This window comes from Lepidochelys olivacea (genome assembly GCF_965140295.1).
Source record: "Lepidochelys olivacea isolate rLepOli2 genome assembly, chromosome: 14".
NCBI lineage: Eukaryota > Metazoa > Chordata > Testudines > Cheloniidae > Lepidochelys > Lepidochelys olivacea.
The window spans coordinates 14487129-14506273 of record NC_140424.1 but is presented as its reverse complement, the minus strand read 5'-3'; the positions used below and the strand labels follow the sequence as shown (position 1 = coordinate 14506273).

Here is a 19145-nt window from a genome sequence, read left to right as displayed (position 1 = left end):
GGAATCAGACTGGAGATCAGTTTCCGTGGCCCATTCAATCCTCAGCCTCTGCTGAAATTGACAACCCATTTGTCAAATGGGGGGTGATTTTTGTGATGTACACACTTGTTCCTGGGAACTAGACTGAGACCTTCAAACTCATTCCACATAGGCCTCCAAACAGCCGCCAGTAACACCTTCTTATTTGCTGTGGACTTGAGCTGCATTTGAGCCAATAACCCGCTGTAGAGGCGAAAGGCTCAATAGCTCATTGCCAGATCAAGATGGCCCCCACGTCCTGTATGGTAAGGACTTCAACTGAAAGCCTGCTCCGTCTGTGAGGCCCATATTCATAGAATATCAGGGTTGGAAGGGACCTCAGGAGGTCATCTAGTCCAACCCCCTGCTCAAAGCAGGATCATAGAATCATAGAATATCAGGGTTGGAAGGGACCCCAGAAGGTCATCTAGCCCAACCCCCTGCTCGAAGCAGGACCAATTCCCAGTTAAATCATCCCAGCCAGGGCTTTGTCAAGCCTGACCTTAAAAACCTCTAAGGAAGGAGATTCTACCACCTCCCTAGGTAACGCATTCCAGTGTTTACTCCTCGTTCTGTCATCTGCTACCATTGAGAACAGTCTAGAGCCATCCTCTTTGGAACCCCCTTTCAGATAGTTGAAAGCAGCTATCAAATCCCCCCTCATTCTTCTCTTCTGCAGACTAAACAATCCCAGCTCCCTCAGCCTCTCCTCATAAGTCATGTGTTCTAGACCCCTAATCATTTTTGTTGCCCTTCGCTGGACTCTCTCCAATTTATCCACATCCTTGAGTACATTAGCTTTTTCCACATCCTCTGTCACTAGGTTGCGTCCCTCATTCAGTAAGGGGCCCACACTTTCCTTGGCTTTCTTCTTGTTGCCAACATACCTGAAGAAACCCTTCTTGTTACTCTTGACATCTCTTGCTAGCTGCAGCTCCAGGTGCGATTTGGCCCTCCTGATATCATTCCTACATGCCCGAGCAATATTTTTATACTCTTCCCTGGTCATATGTCCAACCTTCCACTTCTTGTAAGCTTTTTTATGTTTAAGATTCGCTAGGATTTCACCATTAAGCCAAGCTGGTCGCCTGCCATATTTACTATTCTTTCGACTCATCGGGATGGTTTGTCCCTGTAACCTCAACAGGGATTCCTTGAAATACAGCCAGCTCTCCTGGACTCCTTTCCCCTTCATGTTAGTCCCCCAGGGGATCCTGGCCATCCGTCCCTGAGGGAGTCGAAGTCTGCTTTCCTGAAGTCCAGGGTCCGTATCCTGCTGCTTACCTTTCTTCCCTGCGTCAGGATCCTGAACTCAACCAACTCATGGTCACTGCCTCCCAGATTCCCACCCACTTTTGCTTCCCCCACTAATTCTACCTGGTTTGTGAGCAGCAGGTCAAGAAAATCCCCAGTTTTTGCCCTGGATCCCTAAATGGCCCCCTCAAGGATTGAACTCACAGCCCTGGGTTTAGCAGGCCAATGCTCAAACCACTGAGCTATCCCTGCCCCCCCCCCCATGTATACACTGTTATTAAGTGGCTCCTCCCCCGCCCCACACACCTGAGTATGACTGTGTAGATTCTCAAGCTAAGCTGCTGGTTGTGCTCCACATAGGAAGCCTGCTTCCTTTTGGAAGGGCATTGATTAGGGTAGTGAGTGTGCAGGGTAAGTACCTCCTGCGGCCTCTCTCTGAGGCTATGTCTACAGTGGCACTGCTGTAGCGCTTCTGGTGAAGACACTCTCCCGTCGGCTTAATAACTCCGGCCTCTGCGAGAGGCAGTAGCTGTGTCGGCGGGAGAAGCTCTCCCACTGACATAGCGCTGTCCACAGCTGTGCTTAGGTCGGTGTAATTTTCGTTGCTCAGGGGTGTGGCTCGTAAGTGACACTGAAGCGGTTTGTAGTGTAGACATAGCCTAAGTCTCTGGAGTTCTCTTGCAGGCACGCACTGCCGCTCTTCACCTCACTCTTGAATATCGTCTGTGCCTACGACCCAGTGGGTTATGGGATCCCTTACAACCACCTGCTCTTCTCTGACTACCGGGAGCCCCTCGTGGAGGAGGCGGCCCAGGTGCTGATAGTCACTTTGGACTACGACAGCTCCACCAGCTCAAGCCCCTCAGTGGATGGCACCACTACCGGCACCGCCATGGATGATGTGGATGTAAGTTACACCAGGTTCCTCTCTCACCTTGCTCCCTGTCTCTAGTGTCTTTGCAGCAAATCTTTTTTCTAGGTCTTTCTGATGCTGCCTCCTCTCTACCAAGGGCTTCTCTAGACTCACACTTGTGTCTCGTCCCAGCTAGGACACTCTTTCTCATATCCTACAGTGCAGGTGTGTGGATGGGTAATGCTCGTGAGTGATGCCAGCAGCCTCAAGTCCCTGAAGGTTGCAGTCCTCTCTTTATATACAGCCCAGGCAGTACAGGTCTCCCCACGCTGACCCGAAGAGGCCCTCTTTAAGGCTACAGAGAAGTCCAGTCCCTCCCCACAACCCCGTTTGGCCTTTTTGCTTTTCTCTGGGGCCAACTGAGGTGGGTTTTATGCTGTGGACACTTGTCTACAAGGGCCCAGTCTGACACAGTCCAACCTATTTCCCGTAGTCCACTAAACAGCATCAGGTGGTAATGACTTTGGTCACAGTGGCTGGTAGGTGAAAGTCCCTTATCCTGTTCCCAATCCCTTGAGCCATCCGGTCCCCTGGCATTTAGAAGTGGAAGTATTTGGGTCACTCACTGAGAAGCTGACAATCGGAGAGCTGATGCAGGTGTTGCTAGCCCACGGCTCCAGTTGTTGCTGGTGGTTTGGCTGGTGGTGATGGTGAGCATCCCCTTGCTGTGTGCTTACACTTGGCTTCCCAAGAAAATTCTGTTACTAATACGGAGTTCTTAAATTTTCTTTTAATGCAGCCTCCAGGGCCAGACAACCTGTTTGTGAATTATTTGTCTAGGATACACAGAGAGGAGGTAAGGAGTTCCTTCATTAAGACTCTTCCTGATTGATTTCCTGTATATTAGGCTAACCTGTGCCACCGCACATTGGTGTTTCTTTACTCTCTTGGTTGTGTGTCCCAGGACTTCCAGTTCATCCTCAAAGGGGTGGCACATCTGCTTTCGAACCCATTGGTCCAGACCTACCTGCCAAACTCAGCCAAGAAGATCCAATTCCATCAGGAGCTCCTTGTTCTCTTCTGGAAACTCTGCGACTTTAATAAGGTGAAGATAAACTAGCACTGTGTGGGGAGGGAGACAGACATCACGAGTCAGTGTTGGAACCAGGAGGTGGGGATAGGAATGGGAGAGGGGCTTGGTGACCTCGGAATACAGAGAGTTTCTGGGGAGCACCGAGCTTGTGCCCCAAGATGGGTCTTTTTAGACTAATGAAATTTCAAGCATTTAGAGGTGAGTATGTGATGTACGTGGTTGGTTGAGCTGGCCCCTGCTGACAGGGGTGATCACGTGACACAAGAAGCTCTGGCTGTTGCCAGGGGTGATTACATAAACCACAGAGCTCTGGCTGCATTGGCCCCTGCCCAGCAGTTAGTGGTGACTACATAAACCATGGAGCTCTGGCTGCGTTGGTCCCTGATGAGCAGGAAGACGTGAACATGTGACTTATGTCAGTCCCTCTGAGGGGTTAATGGTGATCTTGTGACAGATGGGCTCTGACTCCTCTGACCAAGGACTAGGGTGAAACCCAGAGCAGTGCGTGAAAAAATTCTAACAAGAATTTTAAAAGGATTAAATCCTCACGAGATGGAAGGGCTGGATTGCTCCCCCAGAAGCAGGACGCATGCAGGCCTGGATGGCTAGGCCTAGCAGAGAGGCTGCCCTGTTTCTTTCCTTTCTCATTACCTGCTGGCTGGGATCAGCGATTAAACAGTCACAGTCATATTTTAAAAAGCAACCACTGATTTAGATGCCTCAGATTTTGGGTGCTCAGCTTGAGATACATAGAGCCTCCCAAAGGGACCTACAAATCCTCAGTCCCTCTGAAAATCAGGCCCTAGATAACTCAAACTAACAGCCACTTCTGGAAATGCAGGTCTGGGTGTCGGTCTCCTTTTTCTAGCTAGGATGTGAAAGCTTCTTTGACTGACTTGTCAGGGCTGATACCAGGACCTCCTACAGCACAGTTCCTGGAGAAAACAGAACCTGTCTGAGATCATCTTACCTCCTTCCCTCTCTTTCAGAAATTCCTCTTCTTCGTGCTGAAGAGCAGCGATGTGCTTGACATTCTGGTTCCAATCCTCTACTTTCTCAACGACGCCAGAGCAGATCAATGTAAGTTCTATATCCGCAGTTCCAAAGCCTTGGGCTGCAGATTCAATTCTGGAAGGGTGTCCCTGATCTGCTGGGGAGAGAGAGACAGACAGTGGGTCCCACTTCTGCTCTCACCCACCCCCAGTAAAAAAGGAGTTTCTCCACTGAAATTACTATGGCGTAAGTGAGAGGAGGATGAGGGCAGGTGTCTGCAATTCATAGATTCATAGATATTTAGGCCAGAAGGGACCATTATGATCATCTAGTCTGACCTCCTGCACAATGCAGGCCACAGAATTTCACCCACCACTCCTAAAAAAGACCTCACACCTATATCTATGCTATTGAAGTCCTCAAATTGTAGTTTGAAGACCTCAAGGAGCAGATAATCCTCCAGCAAGTGACCCGTGCCCCATGCTACAGAGGAAGGCGAAAAACCTCCAGGGCCTTCCAATCTGCCCTGGAGGAAAATTCCTTCCCGACCCCAAATATGGCGATCAGCTAAACCCTGAGCATATGGGCAAGATTCATCAGCCAGATACTACAGAAAATTCTTTCCCGGGTAACTTGGATCTTACCCCATCTAAAAACCCATCACAGGCCATTGGGCCTATTTACCATGAATATTTAATTATCAAAACCATGTTATCCCATCATACCATCTCCTCCATAAACTTATCGAGTTTAATCTTAAAGCAAGATAGATCTTTTGCCCCCACTACTTCCCTCGGAAGGCTATTCCAAAACTTCACTCCTCTGATGGTTAGAAACCTTCGTCTAATTTCTAATCTAAATTTCCTAGTGGCCAGTTTATATCCATTTGTTCTTGTGTCCACATTGGTACTGAGTTTAAATAATTCCTCTCCCTCTCTGGTATTTATCCCTCTGATATATTTATAGAGAGCAATCATATCTCCCCTCAACCTTCTTTTAGTTAGGCTAAACAAGCCAAGCTCTCTGAGTCTCCTTTCATAAGACAAGTTTTCCATTCCTCGGATCATCCTAGTAGCCCTTCTCTGTACCTGTTCCAGTTTGAATTCATCCTTCTTAAACATGGGAGACCAGAACTGCACACAGTATTCCAGGTGAGGTCTCACCAGTGCCTTATATAACGGTACTAAAACCTCCTTATCCCTACTGGAAATACCTCTCCTGATGCATCCCAAGACGACATTAGCTTTTTTCACAGCCATATCACATTGGCAGCTCATAGTCATCCTATGATCAACCAATACTCCAAGGTCCTTTTCCTCCTCCGTTACTTCTAGTTGATGCGTCCCTAGCTTATAACTAAAATTCTTGTTATTAATCCCTAAATGCATGACCTTACACTTCTCACTATTAAATTTCATCCTATTCCTATTACTCCAGTTTACAAGGTCATCCAGATCCTCCTGTAGGGTATCCCTGTCCTTCTCTAAATTAGCAATACCTCCCAGCTTTGTATCATCTGCAAACTTTATTAGCACACTCCCACTTTTTGTGCCCAGGTCAGTAATAAAAAGATTAAATAAGATTGGTCCCAAAACTGATCCTTGAGGAACTCCACTGATAACCTCCCTCCAACTTGACAGTTCACCTTTCAGTAGGACCCGTTGTAGTCTCCCCTTTAACCAATTCCCTATCCACCTTTCAATTTTCCTATTGATGCCCATCTTATCCAATTTAACTAATAATTCCCCATGTGGCACAGTATCAAACGCCTTACTAAAATCTAAGTAAATTAGATCCACTGCGTTTCCTTTATCTAAAAAATCTGTTACTCTCTCAAAGAAGGAGATCAGGTTGGTTTGGCACGATCTACCTTTTGTAAAACCATGTTGTATTTTGTCCCATTTACCATTGACTTCAATGTCCTTAACTACCTTCTCCTTCAAAATTTTTTCCAAGACCTTGCATACTACAGATGTCAAACTAACAGGCCTATAATTACTTGGATCACTTTTTTTCCCTTTCTTAAAAATAGGAACTATGTTAGCAATTCTCCAATCATACGGTACAACCCCTGAGTTTACAGATTCATTAAAAATTCTTGCTAATGGGCTTGCAATTTCTTGTGCCAATTCTTTTAATATTCTTGGATGAAGATTATCTGGGCCCCCCGATTTAGTCCCATTAAGCTGTTTGAGTTTCGCTTCTACCTCAGATATGGTGATGTCTACCTCCATATCCTCATTCCCATTTATCATGCTACCATTATCCCTAAGATCCTCTTTAGTCTTATTAAAGACTGAGGCAAAGTATTTGTTTAGATATTGGGCCATGCCTAGATTATCCTTGACCTCCACTCCATCCTCAGTTTTTAGCGGTCCCACTTCTTCTTTCTTTGTTTTCTTCCTATTTATATGACTATAGAACCTTTTACTATTGGTTTTAATTCCCTTTGCAAGGTCCAACTCTACTTGACTTTTAGCCTGTCTCACTTTATCCCTACATATTCTGACCTCAGTAAGGTAGCTTTCCTTACTGATCCCTCCCTTCTTCCACTCCCTATATGCTTTCTGCTTTTTCTTAATTACCTCTTTTTTTCTTAATTCAGAGACTTTAGGCCTCACACAGGAATTTCATGGAGGAAAAAATGAGTCCATGCGAATCCTTCGCTATCCTGGGGTCAACCTCAGAAATGTTCTGGACCCCAGGCCGCTGGAAGCAGGAGAGATTCGTTACCTTCCTCTTCCAGCTCCATTCCTGGAGGCAGCAGGAGTTTCTGCCAATAGGTTGTTTCCTTGCCTTCCTGTGCTACTATGGGAGATGGAGATAGGGTCCTCCCATGCAGACCCCCTGTGTGGGCAGTTCTGTTACGTTGTGGTTTCTCCTTTGGTCTCGCTCTGTTTCTTTTCTCTTCTCCCTGCCCTTCCTTCTCCACTGGCCAGCTGGCTTCAGCATTGTGCTTCTTTCTGCAGCTCGAGTGGGATTGATGCACATCGGCGTCTTCATCCTATTGCTGCTCAGCGGGGAGCGTAACTTTGGCGTCCGCCTGAACAAGCCGTACTCTGTGCGAGTGCCCATGGACATCCCCGTCTTCACAGGGACGCACGCGGATCTTCTCATCATAGTGAGTATGGCTCTGGCTGGCACTGCCTGCCCCTGCTAGCTCCTGCTTCATCCAGCCACACTTCACCAATCCCCTTCCTGCTTTTACCCTCTGAATGCTGGTACACCCTAGGCTGCCAGCCAGTGAGGAGCCGGAAAGACCTGGGTGCCTGTCACTGAAGCGTCTGGAGCATTAGTGGGATCCTTGCATCTCTTGCAAGGAGCATGAGAGGAGAGGTTTTGTTAGAGGATGGTTATTCCAAAGAGCAGGGTACTGGTGTGGAGGTGGACAGGTGTCCCAAAGAAGTGGTGGGGTGGGGTGGGGTTAGCACTGCTGGGGCAGAACTGGTCCTTAGGAAAGGGAAGGATGGTCTAGTGTTTTAAAACAAATGATCTGGAACAAGTCATTTCACCTCTCTGTGCCTCAGTTTCCCCAGCTGTAAAAATGGGGACAGTAATACCCACACCGCATTGGGCTGTTGCGAGGTTAAATTCACTCATTGATGTGTATGAGCTGCTGAAGTACTGCGGTGCTGAGCACCATAGAAATGCCTGTAAACAAAGCCCATGTACTCTGGCAGCTGGTCCTGAAATCAGCTGCAAAGCCCCATGGTTTCTGTTGTACTTTCTGTAGCAGCTTCAGGTAGAATTAAAAAATGGAGGCCTGTACTGAATGAAATATGAAAATGAATAACACAATCAGTAAAAAGAAAAGGAGTACTTGTGGCACCTTAGAGACTCAAGTACTCACCTTAGAGACACAAGTACTCCTCTTCTTTTTGCGAATACAGACTAACACGACTGTTACTCTGAAACAATCAGTAAAGTGTCCCCTGTGCTTTTTATTTTATATTAAATTCAATGTATTTTATACTACATCTAAATTATCAGTGGGCTGCAGACTCTTGTGTTGACAGTGAATTACTGTAATAGTGGGGGGGGCAAGATGAAGTTTCTCTCAGCTGAGGGGGCAGCTGAGGCTTTTGGCACCTGGGGAGGCATGGGAGTGAGTTTGAGATTGTGGGATAAGTGCATTAACTAGATGTTTCTGCTAAAATTGGCAGCGAAATTGTTAGCTCATATTGATGTTTAAATGCCATCACTGGGTTTCAGGGTTAACACCTTATTGAGATTAATAGGGCAGGTCACACCTCTCTTATTTTAGGTTGTCTCCAGACTTCAGGAAGATGGCACTGCATCAGCTTGCACTCAGTTTCTGTTTTTAATATGCCCTTAACCGTAAGGGCTGGAAAGGAGTCTGTATAAATGAAAGCTTAGACTCCTGGAGCACAAGTCTACTGCAAGAGCTGCATTCCATGCCTGTGTAATTGCAGAGTACACAGGCCCTGCCTAGGAATGAATGTTGTCAGGAAGCTATTAGCATGGGGGTGGGACTGGTATTTGTGGGGATAGTTATTTCAACAGTGCAGCTGTGCTGGCTCTCCCATTGCTCAAGTTCTTCCTTGCTGTAGGTCTTTCACAAGATCATAACCAGCGGGCACCAGCGGCTGCAGCCCCTCTTCGACTGCCTGCTCACCATCATCGTGAATGGTAAGCAGCCCCGACTCGGAGTAAAGCAGCCTCCGGGGGAGGGTCTGGGTTTTCCTGGTAATTTGAGTGTAGGAATCTAACTGTTGCCTAGGTTTGGTAGCATTGGCTGGTCCAGTTTAACTTGTAGTTAGCATAGAAGGTGGCAGCAATGATCAGGGCAGGAAGGTGCTGCAGGGGAATTAGCCTGCGCAGCTTTTGGGGTAAAGCCGATCTGGAAGATCCCCACTTCTCTGGAGAGCACCTGTGGAAATGGGGCTGGGTGGGAAGAATGCTGGTTGGAGTTGGATGGCTAATGAATTGGACCCCTCCCCTTGCGAGCTTTCCCTGCAGAGGAGGGTGGGAACAAGGTGCCAGAGGGGTAACCTGAACAAGGGCAAAAAGAGCTAAAGGAAGTGTTTGGGACAGGACTGAAGAGGTGTAATACTAACTCTTCTTCAGCAGGTGGCGCCAGTGGTTTTCAGATGAAGGTAGCTGGGTCTGAATTGTAGCCAATGATGTCTCTTCTGATGCTTTTTTTAAAAAAATCTATAGAGAGCATCTCTCTCTTCAATTCTATAGGTTTTTAGAGTGATTTCTATAGGACCCTATTGGGTTCATCCCTGTAAAATCCCATGAGACTTGTCAATAAGGAGTATGTGAGCAGATCAGTGAGGGCTTACAGTGGGACTTTCTTACGAATTAACCTACTTCCTCTAATCAGTCTTCTCTCTCCACTCTGCCCATTCCTCTCTCTTCCCTTCCCGTAGTGTCTCCCTACCTGAAGTCTCTTTCCATGGTTGCTGCCAACAAGCTGCTGCACCTCCTGGAGGCCTTTTCCACCACCTGGTTCCTCTTCTCCACGGTCCAGAACCACCATCTCATCTTCTTCCTGCTGGAGGTTTTCAATAACATCATCCAGTACCAGTTTGACGGTAAGTAGCTAAAGGTGAGCCAGCCCTGACTTCGTTCTGCTGTCTCCGTCCAAGGAGCCTGGGGAGGAATTTCAGAGAAAATATTGCTCTGAGATACAAACTGTTCACTCTCTTTTGCCCAGGAAAGATGGTGCAGAAACCAGCTAGCAGCAGGCTTGTCTAGATTAAAGAAGTTTGCACCAATGTAGCTACTCTGGTGCCAAGCCCTAATGTAGACACACCACACTGGTGCAAAGTGGGGCTTTGCTAGTTACCAGTGCAAAGAAAAACCCTGTACACACAAGGCCTGAGATGGATGATAGGGTGAGGCAGGATCCCTCCCTTGAAGTGTAAGCCACAAATGATGGGTACAGTGAGTGTGTGTGAGGGGGGGTGGGAATACCCAGAAACATGGCTTAGTGATGGACTCAAACTGCTTAAATTGTTCAGCTTTGTAGAGGAAGGAGGAAAGCAGCCTCTCACTTTTTTGTATAATTTTTAAATGTGCCTCCTAGCTTTGCAGCTCCGGGTGTTTGAAATGTTCCTCAGTTAGAGGAGAAACTCCTCATTACTTGGAGGAGGTTGAATATTTACTGAACGAGTTCCAGCCCTGTCCACCATTCTGACTTGTGCAGAAATGGAATGGTATCTGACAGCCTCCTGGGTGCTCCTGGACTCTCCTGTTCGGAGATAGTGCAGTGATTTCAAAAATAAAAAAGAACTGGAAAAGGGAGCTCCATTTTTCTTCAAGTGACTGCTTTAACTGATGGAGTTGTGCCCTTTTACAGTGCTTTGTGATGGGTAAAAACAGTCCATGATGAAGAAGTGGGTGTATGTGTGTGGGATTTTTTTTAAGTTGTTTTATTTTCCCCTTAGGAATATCAGGCATTTTGACTCGGTCTTCCATGTGGGGTTTGTTTGGTTTTTTTTTTTTTTGGAGGTCACATGTTGTGAGCTCTTAATCAAAGAGGGAGGGATGTGGCGTTATTAACAAAGACATCCTTTCTCCAAAATGTTAACTAGGCACTTGAATTAAATATATGTTAACAGAAAACAGTTTTAAACAGTCTGACTAAAAATCCCTTCTGCTCTCAGTTACTAAAATGTCACTTTCTTGACTCTTGTGATATTTTACTAGTTCTCCAATCATCACAGTGAAGGTAAATATCGTGTCATGGTTATTTTTAGTAAAAGTCACGGACAGGTCACGGGCAATAAACAAAAATTCATGGAAACCCATGACCTGTCTGTGACTTTTACTAAAAATAATGGAAAGGAGTCTGAGGAGGGATGACTGAAGCCTGAGCCCAGTGCAGGGAAGAAAGCCTGAGCACTGTTGCAGTGAGTCCAGCACCAACTGCCACAGTGGCTGACGGCTCTGAGGTCCCTGCTGCAGCCCCAGCAGCTGACAGCTCTGGGGTCCCCACTGCAGCCCTAGTGGTTGATGGCTCCGCAGTCCCCACAGCTGCTCAGTGCTCCGGATGTCCCCATGCCTACCCACGGCGGCTGGGAGCTCCAGGTGCCCCCCACCAACTGACAGCTCCAGCCCCACCACCCTGGGGCTGAAGCTGAAAATGTCTCGGAGGTCTCTGGAAGTCACGGAATCCATGATCTCCATGACATAACCTTATCGTTAATCATAGTGTCTTCCAGCCTAGACAGAACCTGAATTTCTCAGATCTTTATATGTCATAAAGGAGCACAAAGGATGCAAGTCCAGTTTTCCCCTTGTGCAGGTTGCCTTTGTTGGTGGAGGTGAGGCTTTCTGAACTGCCAGGTGCCCTGCTAATGCATGCTGGTTTACTGTGTTCCCTTTGGGATGCCCAGGTTCCTGGTGGTAGATCATGTTAGAGATCTTGGAACCTTTTCTCTCTGCTCATTTTGTTGCTATGATTCCCAGGGAACTCCAACTTGGTCTACGCCATCATCCGCAAGCGGAACGTGTTTCACCAGCTGGCCAACTTGCCCACGGATGCTCAGTCCATCCAGAAAGCTCTGCAGCGCAAGAAGAAGACACCAGAGCCCATTTCTCGCACCAACTCGCAGGACGGGCTCTCCATGGAAGGGTCCCGCCCTGCTGCTCCTGCTGAGCCAGGGACACTGAAGACTAGTCTGGTGGCAACTCCAGGTCAGCCTTGGCTAACTTTTACAGTGGAGGTTTGGTGAGGAGGGCCTGGAGGCCTTCTCTACAAGATGTGGCCAGGACTCAGCCTTTGCCTGGGTTTTGGAAAAGTCTAAGGGCTTGTCTATAGGAGCAAGTTACACCAGTGTAACTGTATCGGTTTAAAAATGATTAACATCTGCTTAATGTGCAGCAGCAGTCAAAAAAGCTAAGTGAATGTTGGGAATCATCAAGAAAGGAATAGATAATAAGACAGAAAATATCATATTGCCTCTATATAAATCCCTAGTATGCTCCCATCTTAAATACTGCAATCAGATGTGGTCTCCCCATCTCAGAAAAGATATATTGGAATTGGAAAAGGTTCAGAAAAGGGCAACAAAAATGATTAGAGGTATGGAACAGCTTCCATATGAGGAGAGATTAATAAGATGGGGACTTTTCAGCTAGGAAAAGAGAGGACTAAGGGGGGATATGGTAGAGGTCTATAAAATCATGACTGGTGTGGAGAAAGTAAATAAGGAAATGTTATTGAAATTAATAGGCAGCAGATTTAAAACAAACAAAAGGAAGTCAATGCACAATGCACAGTCAACCTGTGGAACTCCTTGCCAGAATACGTTGTGAAGGCCAAGACCATAACAGGGTTCAAAAAAGCACTGGATAAATTCATGGAGGATAGGTCCATCAATGGCTATTAGCCAGGATGGGCAGGGATGGTGTCCCTAGCCTCTATTTGCCGGAAGCTGGGAATGGGTGACAGGGAATGGATCACTTGATGATTACCTGTTCTGTTCATTCTCTCTGAAGCAACTGGCATTGATCACTGTCGGAAGACAGGATACTGGGCTAGATGGACCTTTGGTCTGACCCAGTATGGCCGTTCTTATGTTCTAATGGACACTTTTTTCTCAGGATAAGAAGGGCTTGTTGCAGTTTAGCCTAAGTCACTTAGGAACGGGTTTAACTAAACTGAAATAAGCCTCTCTTAGGCTGAACGAATAGGCTCCACACAGCCTTGGGCCCCAGTTTATTGGTTTGGATTCATGCCTGTTGTTATACCAGTGACTCTCGCTCCTGTAGATACAGTCACTCCTTTACCTATGTGGGGTGGGGGTTAGGGCAAAGGGAGAGCATTTCAGATGGAAACAGAAGTGCAGGGAATTTGTTTTTGTAGGACCTAAAGGATAGGCCACTTCAGAGCTCTTGCTTAGACTTTCTAACTCTCCCTCTGAATTCAGGCATTGACAAGCTCACAGAGAAATCGCAGGTATCGGAAGACGGGACCATGCGCTCCCTAGAGCCAGAGTCATCACGGTCTCCTTCGGAGGGTAGCCCGGCTGCGGTTGTTAGTGACCCAGAGTCCTGGAGCGGGGTAAGGCCCTGTGCTCCTCTCCTGCATGGAAAGGTCTGTAAAACAGCACTGAATGGGTGAAAGTCTATGAACCCCGAAGGAGAGGCCCTGACAGGACGGCCTTCATCCAAGGGGTAAAGTGTATGGTCCTAAGGCAGATTGCAAAGCAGTAGAATTTTAAAACCACCCATAGCCCAAGGACACTGTGGCATAGAAGCTGTCAACCTTGCCTTCTCTCCTTGCAGGGCTTGACTGAGACTTTCATCTAAAGCAGCAGCAGTTCCACTGTTTGTGCTAAGGAGACGCTTCACGCTCTGTGAATCACCGTAGTGCTTGCCTCCCAGGCCTTTGTCACAGTGTCGGCCTGCTACTTTCCCATCAAGAACCCACCAAGCTGCACTATTCCAGTTCCAGCAGAGCCAGTCTGCTCTTTTATTGCATGCCGTTAATTGTTCAGCCAGCCCTTTCCGTGCAATACTGCAAGCCCTGAGGCGCTTTCTCAGGGCACACCTCGTGTGCTGTCATAGGGGTCCTCTCCCTGATAGGGAAGGCACGTTTATAGACATGGCTCTGCTTAAGCACTCGTTCCTAGAGCGGGAAATTCTTCTGATGTTTGTTATAATCTTTCATTTTATTTTTCAGGAATTTCTTGCTATTTCATTTTATCCTGGCGTCCTGCCCCCTGGGGGTGTGAGGCGCTGTGGGGGTTGAGGTGCAGAGCAAACCACCCCACACTCGTGCTGTAGTGGCAGTTCCTATCCTGCAGGGCTGGGGCTGGCTACCCACTCTCTGTGGCGTGACCTGGCAGGGCCACGTTGCAGCACCTGGAGCAGGGAGCCAGGCCCAGCCCCATGGACCGGAGCTACACAGCCGCTGCAGTGGAGTTTTTGTTTTATGTTATTGGAATAGTTTTTCATTTTATTTTGTGTTATTTTGCATTTGTGAAAAACATGGTGCTCTTATTCATTATCCACCATGGTGTTTTGCTTCCCTATGGACGTTGCACCTCCGGCAACTGGAGGGCAAGACTATCCCTTGTACAATATGTGAGCTTTCCCCAGCTTCTTTTCTGGGTTCCCCGAGCCTTGTTTGGAATGGCTGGTCAATCGCACCTATATAAATTCACCCAGTGTAGAAGAGAAGTGGGAAGGGGGCAGTGGCTTGGTTTGGTATGTATGTGTTGGAACCTGCCTAGAGCGAACCTGGTTAAGGTAAAATTCCATCTGCAGTGAAATTAGTATTTGTATTAGTACCTAAGAGCCCTAGTCACAGACCAGTAGCCCTGGATTGTCTCAGCATTGTAATGTGCAGGCTGCTCTTTCAAACATAGGCAACCTCTGCGTAGAGTGAAGCTGCCAAGGCTGATCTCAGCTCTCATTTAAAACAAATCCAGTTTCTTCCCTTTTCCCTTGAGAAATGTAAACTGCTTTCTTGGTCTGAAAGTTTGTCACAGATTTCCCTTTAAGATCACAGGTTATTCATGGCCCTTGTCCCCTCATCCCCCTGGCTGCCTGCAACTTTGAGATGTGTGAAACCTTCCAACATGGGCACCTTGATGGTTGCATAGGACCCAGTCCAATGACCATCATGGGGAGCTCAGGCTAGGCTGCTGCTTATTTGTACATGGGCTGCCACAGATTCCCTTTCCCTTGCCAGCTGGCTGCCTACAGCTGAACAACTCATACATCACTCACACATTATCTTTGAAAACTCATGGCGATTGGGGGAAGTCAAGGACGACTGGAAAAAGGTTAATGTAGTGCCCATCTTTAAAAAAGGGAAGGAGGAGGATCCTGGGAACTACGGGCCAGTCAGCCTCACCTCAGTCCCTGGAAAAATCATGGAGCTGGTCCTCAAGGAATCAATTCTGAAGGTCAGGCTTGACAAAGCCCTGGCTGGGATGATTTAGTTGGGGATTGGTTCTGCTTTGAGCAGGGGGTTGGATTAGATGACCTCCTGAGGTCCCTTCCAACCCTGATATTCTATGATTCCATGATCACAAGATTTAGCAGCTCAAAGGCACTGTTGCGGTCTAATGCACTGAGCAAGGGACTCCATCTCCTCTAATGACTCTCTCTGTGGCTTTAGTTATACATGGGCTTAGGGGGTCCGATCACGTGGCTGAAAAGGCAGGACTGAGGCAAAGGAGCCCAATCTTGCAGACACCTACACATGCGAGTAACTATGTGCATGAATCCAACAGGACTACTTGTATACCTAAGTGTTGGCAGGACTGGGGCCAAACAGTAGACTTGATGAGATGAGCAGCAAAACCTAGGGAGTGGTGGGGTGAGGAAGGGTCAGGGTTATAATAGTACAGTCACATGGTATTTCAGTTTAGGCACATGCCCGTCTCCATGGATCCACATTGATCTAGTTGGTTCAGACCATCTAAACAAGTGAGCAGGGAACACTTGCGTAAATCATCTCCCTTTTCTAAACTGGCTGTTTCCACGCTCCCCCTCCCCCGCCAAGACCGTTAGCCCAGTAGTGTGAAGTTCAATCTCCTGCCCACACTGAGTTAAAACATTCCATTGAGCTTACTGCATGGTCTCCTTTTATCAGTGGGAACCATTTTGAAAGCATCTTTGTTTAACATATTGTAGCATAATTCCATCCAACGTACCCTAAACATGTCAGCAGCCAGCCAGCTGCTAGGCGATGGCAGGAAGTGGGGAAGGACTATGAGAGAGAGAGAGAAAGAGGAAGGGGGTCAGGGCGGGTCTGCTAAAACAGGTATTTTTATGAATTTATTTTTAGAAGCTTAATTGAAACAGGATACTGAAGCTGAACCATAAGGATGTTATAACTGCAAACATTGCAAAACTGCCTTATCGTTCAGATGTTGAATAGACCAGAATAAATAGAATTCCAGAGAACTGAGATTCCCCCCACTTGTTTTCCTGACCCCCTCATCCAATAAGGTGTGGTGCTGGTTTTGGCCCTGAGTCACCAGGTTACTTAAGTGAGTACCTGTCTTTAAGCATGAGTAGGACAAATCATGGCATATCAGGGTTGGAAGAGACCTCAGGAGGTCATCTAGACCCCCTGCTCAAAGCAGGATCAATCCCCAATTTTTGCCTCAGATCCCTAAATGGCCCCTCAAGGATTGAGCTCACAACCCTGGATTTAGCAGGCCAATGCTCAAACCACTGAGCTATCCCTCCCCCCAAAATCAAGGCCTGCCTCTGCCAGGGTTCTGTGGAATAAGGTCACATGCCTGTGGAGAATCAGTGATATTCCCTCTGCCCAGCAGCAGAAATGAACCATTCCTAAGTACCGGCACTTCTGTGATTCTGGTTGTGAAGATGACCTGCAGGAACTCACGCAGAGCTGGTTTACTGCCTCTGCGAGTATAGATGAGACAATGACCTTAGGAAGTGAGAACTGGTTTCATTAAACTCAATGGGGAGTGTTGACGCTAAGCCCTAATGACAATATAAAGGTGACTTACAAAGGAAATTTGGGCTCCTTTTTACCCTGTACAAAGAAGGCCTGAAATGATTTTATAAAGGGGGTATTTTTCCAGCTTTTTGAATGAGAAATATTCAGGTCTAGTCTTCTATGAAAACATGGCAGACTCTGAGTGACCACAGAACTAGGAGGATTATGACAGCACTAGTCTCGAAGGTGTAAAACCAGAGTAGTTGAGAGAGGAAGAGGTTTGTAATCAGACTATTTAAAACTCTTTGGCCAAGGCTCTCCAAAGTGACTAGTGATTTTTAGGGCCTATGTTTTGATTTCTCTCTTAAGACACCCTAAAGAGGCATGGCTTGTTTTTCACAAAGTGCCGCTCACCCAGTCTCAGAAAATTGAGCCCTGTTAAGGTGTCTCAAGTTGGGCACCAAAAAATGGCAACACCCATAAATCGCTAGTCGCTTTGGAAAGCTTTGGCTTCTCTTTTGTTTGTTTAATCCCTGTATGACTCGGACCTTCTTTCCATATCAGAAAGAAGCAAAACACAGGCCCAAACTCACTTTTCTCCGTCACATAGGTTCCATTAACTATTCCACTGCTCATGGGCTTAGTAGCAACATCAAGGTTTGTGTCCAGAGTTGTAACCTTGCCACTTCCTCATGCAATTTGACCCCTGGCTAATCTCTCTTTGAACCCAGGCCATTTCAAAGTTAAAGGCTAGTGCATTAGACCAAACAGCGGGTAATGAAATGCTGGTGGTGTTACCTTTTCCCTGGGGACCTGGCCAGGCTGCTTTGCATAGTGATTCTCTGGGGTGGCCAGGAGGAAGAGACAGTGTTCAGCAGAAAACAGATACTGCTAACTATTCCATGCTCATGCTGACTCTGATTGTATTATTAATAGGAGGCATCGCAGCCCAAACGGGATCGAAGGCGTTTGTCCAGTGCATCCTTGAGTGGGCAGTGGACGCCGACTTCTGACTGGGTGAGAGGAGCCACGACAGGGGAAATACCTGAGGAAGGATTGGGATAGAATTCCTGTCTCTGAAGCTGGGATGTCCCAGCTGTGCTGAGAATAGTGCTGCAGATGAATCTCTCTGCAGTGATTTCCACTGATTTGGGGCCTGATCCAAAGCCAGGGGAATGACTCCCATAGAGTGAGCTTTAGGTCAGTCCATTGGTGCATATCCAGGCTTCTGTACTAATGTGATAGGCCTTAGAGAGAGACCCTAAGTATGGACAGATCCTTCTCCAGAGATTCCCACTGACTTGCCGTTTATCCCACTAGATACACATCCCTCTTCAGGGACTTCCAAATCTGAATACTCAACATACTGTAAGCAGAGATACTTGAATTGCTAAGCACTAACATAACCTGTGAGCTGTTCAGACCCTTCTCCATGAGGCACTCATCTCCTTTGGGGGGCGTTTGCACCCACAGGTGCTGTCTTGGAAATCGAAGCTGCCTCTGCAGACAATCATGCGGCTCTTACAAGTGCTGGTTCCCCAGGTGGAGAAGATCTGCATTGATAAGTAAGCTTGTTGTGTTCTGGGAGGTTGCAGGGTTGAGTGGAGGCTGGTTGTGAGAGGCTAAAGGATATGCTGTCATCTGGGAGACAATCTAGGATTTTACCAGGGATGGACTCGAGTGCGTGCTTAAAGCCCAGGAAATCAGGCCACTAATTCAAATTCATCTATTTCTTTACTCTTGCGGTGTGTTCAGCTATATTTACAACTCCAGCAGATACCAGGTGCTAGATTCTCCCCAAGCTTACTGTTTATCTCGTCACTTACATAATCTCCTCTTTTCAGTGGGAGCAGTTCAGGAGTCAAGTCCACGGGCTGTGTGTATCTGTCCAAACATGGCATGTATGTGTTTGCCTGGGTCAGTACTTTCTGCTGCAGCAGATTCCACAAACGGCAACTGACGATGTCCTGGATGCTCACGTTCTCTCCCTCTCTCTCTCTCTCTCTCTCTCTCTCTCTCTGCAGGGGCCTCACAGATGAATCTGAAATCCTCAAGTTCTTGCAGCATGGAACTCTAGTGGGACTGTTACCTGTTCCTCACCCCATCCTGATCCGCAAGTACCAGGCTAACTCGGGCACTGCCATGTGGTTCCGAACCTACATGTGGGGAGTTATTTATTTAAGGTAAACCAGCTAGATGCACTCTAAGCCCGTCTTTTCCTAGCAATAGCAAGGTTTCGGTGCAAATCCCTAGTCTGTAGAGCAGCCAGCTCTAGACCCTCCCTCCCTTAGTCGGTGAAGAAGTGCTGGGAGAACTTGCAGCTACTCTAGGACTTTCCTTTTCCAGCAGCGGGTGCTATAGGGAATAGTGTAGACACGCTGGTAGTGGGAGAGCAAAACTGCTCCAATGCCTGTATCTCCAAGCAGGAGGTATTGCAGGGAAATGATGGAGGAGTGCTGCCTGCCTGAGGTCTTGCAGCTCCTCCTGTCCCTGCCTCTGCTCATAGGAGGCACTACAGGACATTGGGCCAGGAG

General features: G+C 47.3%; 1 protein-coding gene across 2 annotated transcripts in view; it reads left to right on the top strand.

Annotated features, from left to right (window-relative positions):
- The window catches only part of HID1 (HID1 domain containing), a 50163-nt gene that overhangs the window by 28244 nt on the left and 2774 nt on the right, over window positions 1–19145 (top strand). Inside the window, exons 7-18 of one of the 2 annotated variants that reach the window (XM_084646911.1) lie at window positions 1957–2179; window positions 2925–2981; window positions 3090–3230; window positions 4208–4298; window positions 7181–7332; window positions 8783–8861; window positions 9608–9772; window positions 11652–11879; window positions 13115–13281; window positions 17548–17628; window positions 18085–18176; window positions 18636–18794. In XM_084646911.1, the coding sequence (XP_084503037.1) occupies window positions 1957–2179; window positions 2925–2981; window positions 3090–3230; window positions 4208–4298; window positions 7181–7332; window positions 8783–8861; window positions 9608–9772; window positions 11652–11879; window positions 13115–13281; window positions 17548–17628; window positions 18085–18176; window positions 18636–18794 (1635 nt within the window). The remainder of the gene's footprint in view (window positions 1–1956; window positions 2180–2924; window positions 2982–3089; window positions 3231–4207; window positions 4299–7180; window positions 7333–8782; window positions 8862–9607; window positions 9773–11651; window positions 11880–13114; window positions 13282–17547; window positions 17629–18084; window positions 18177–18635; window positions 18795–19145) is intronic. The other variant, XM_084646912.1, reaches the window with a different exon arrangement.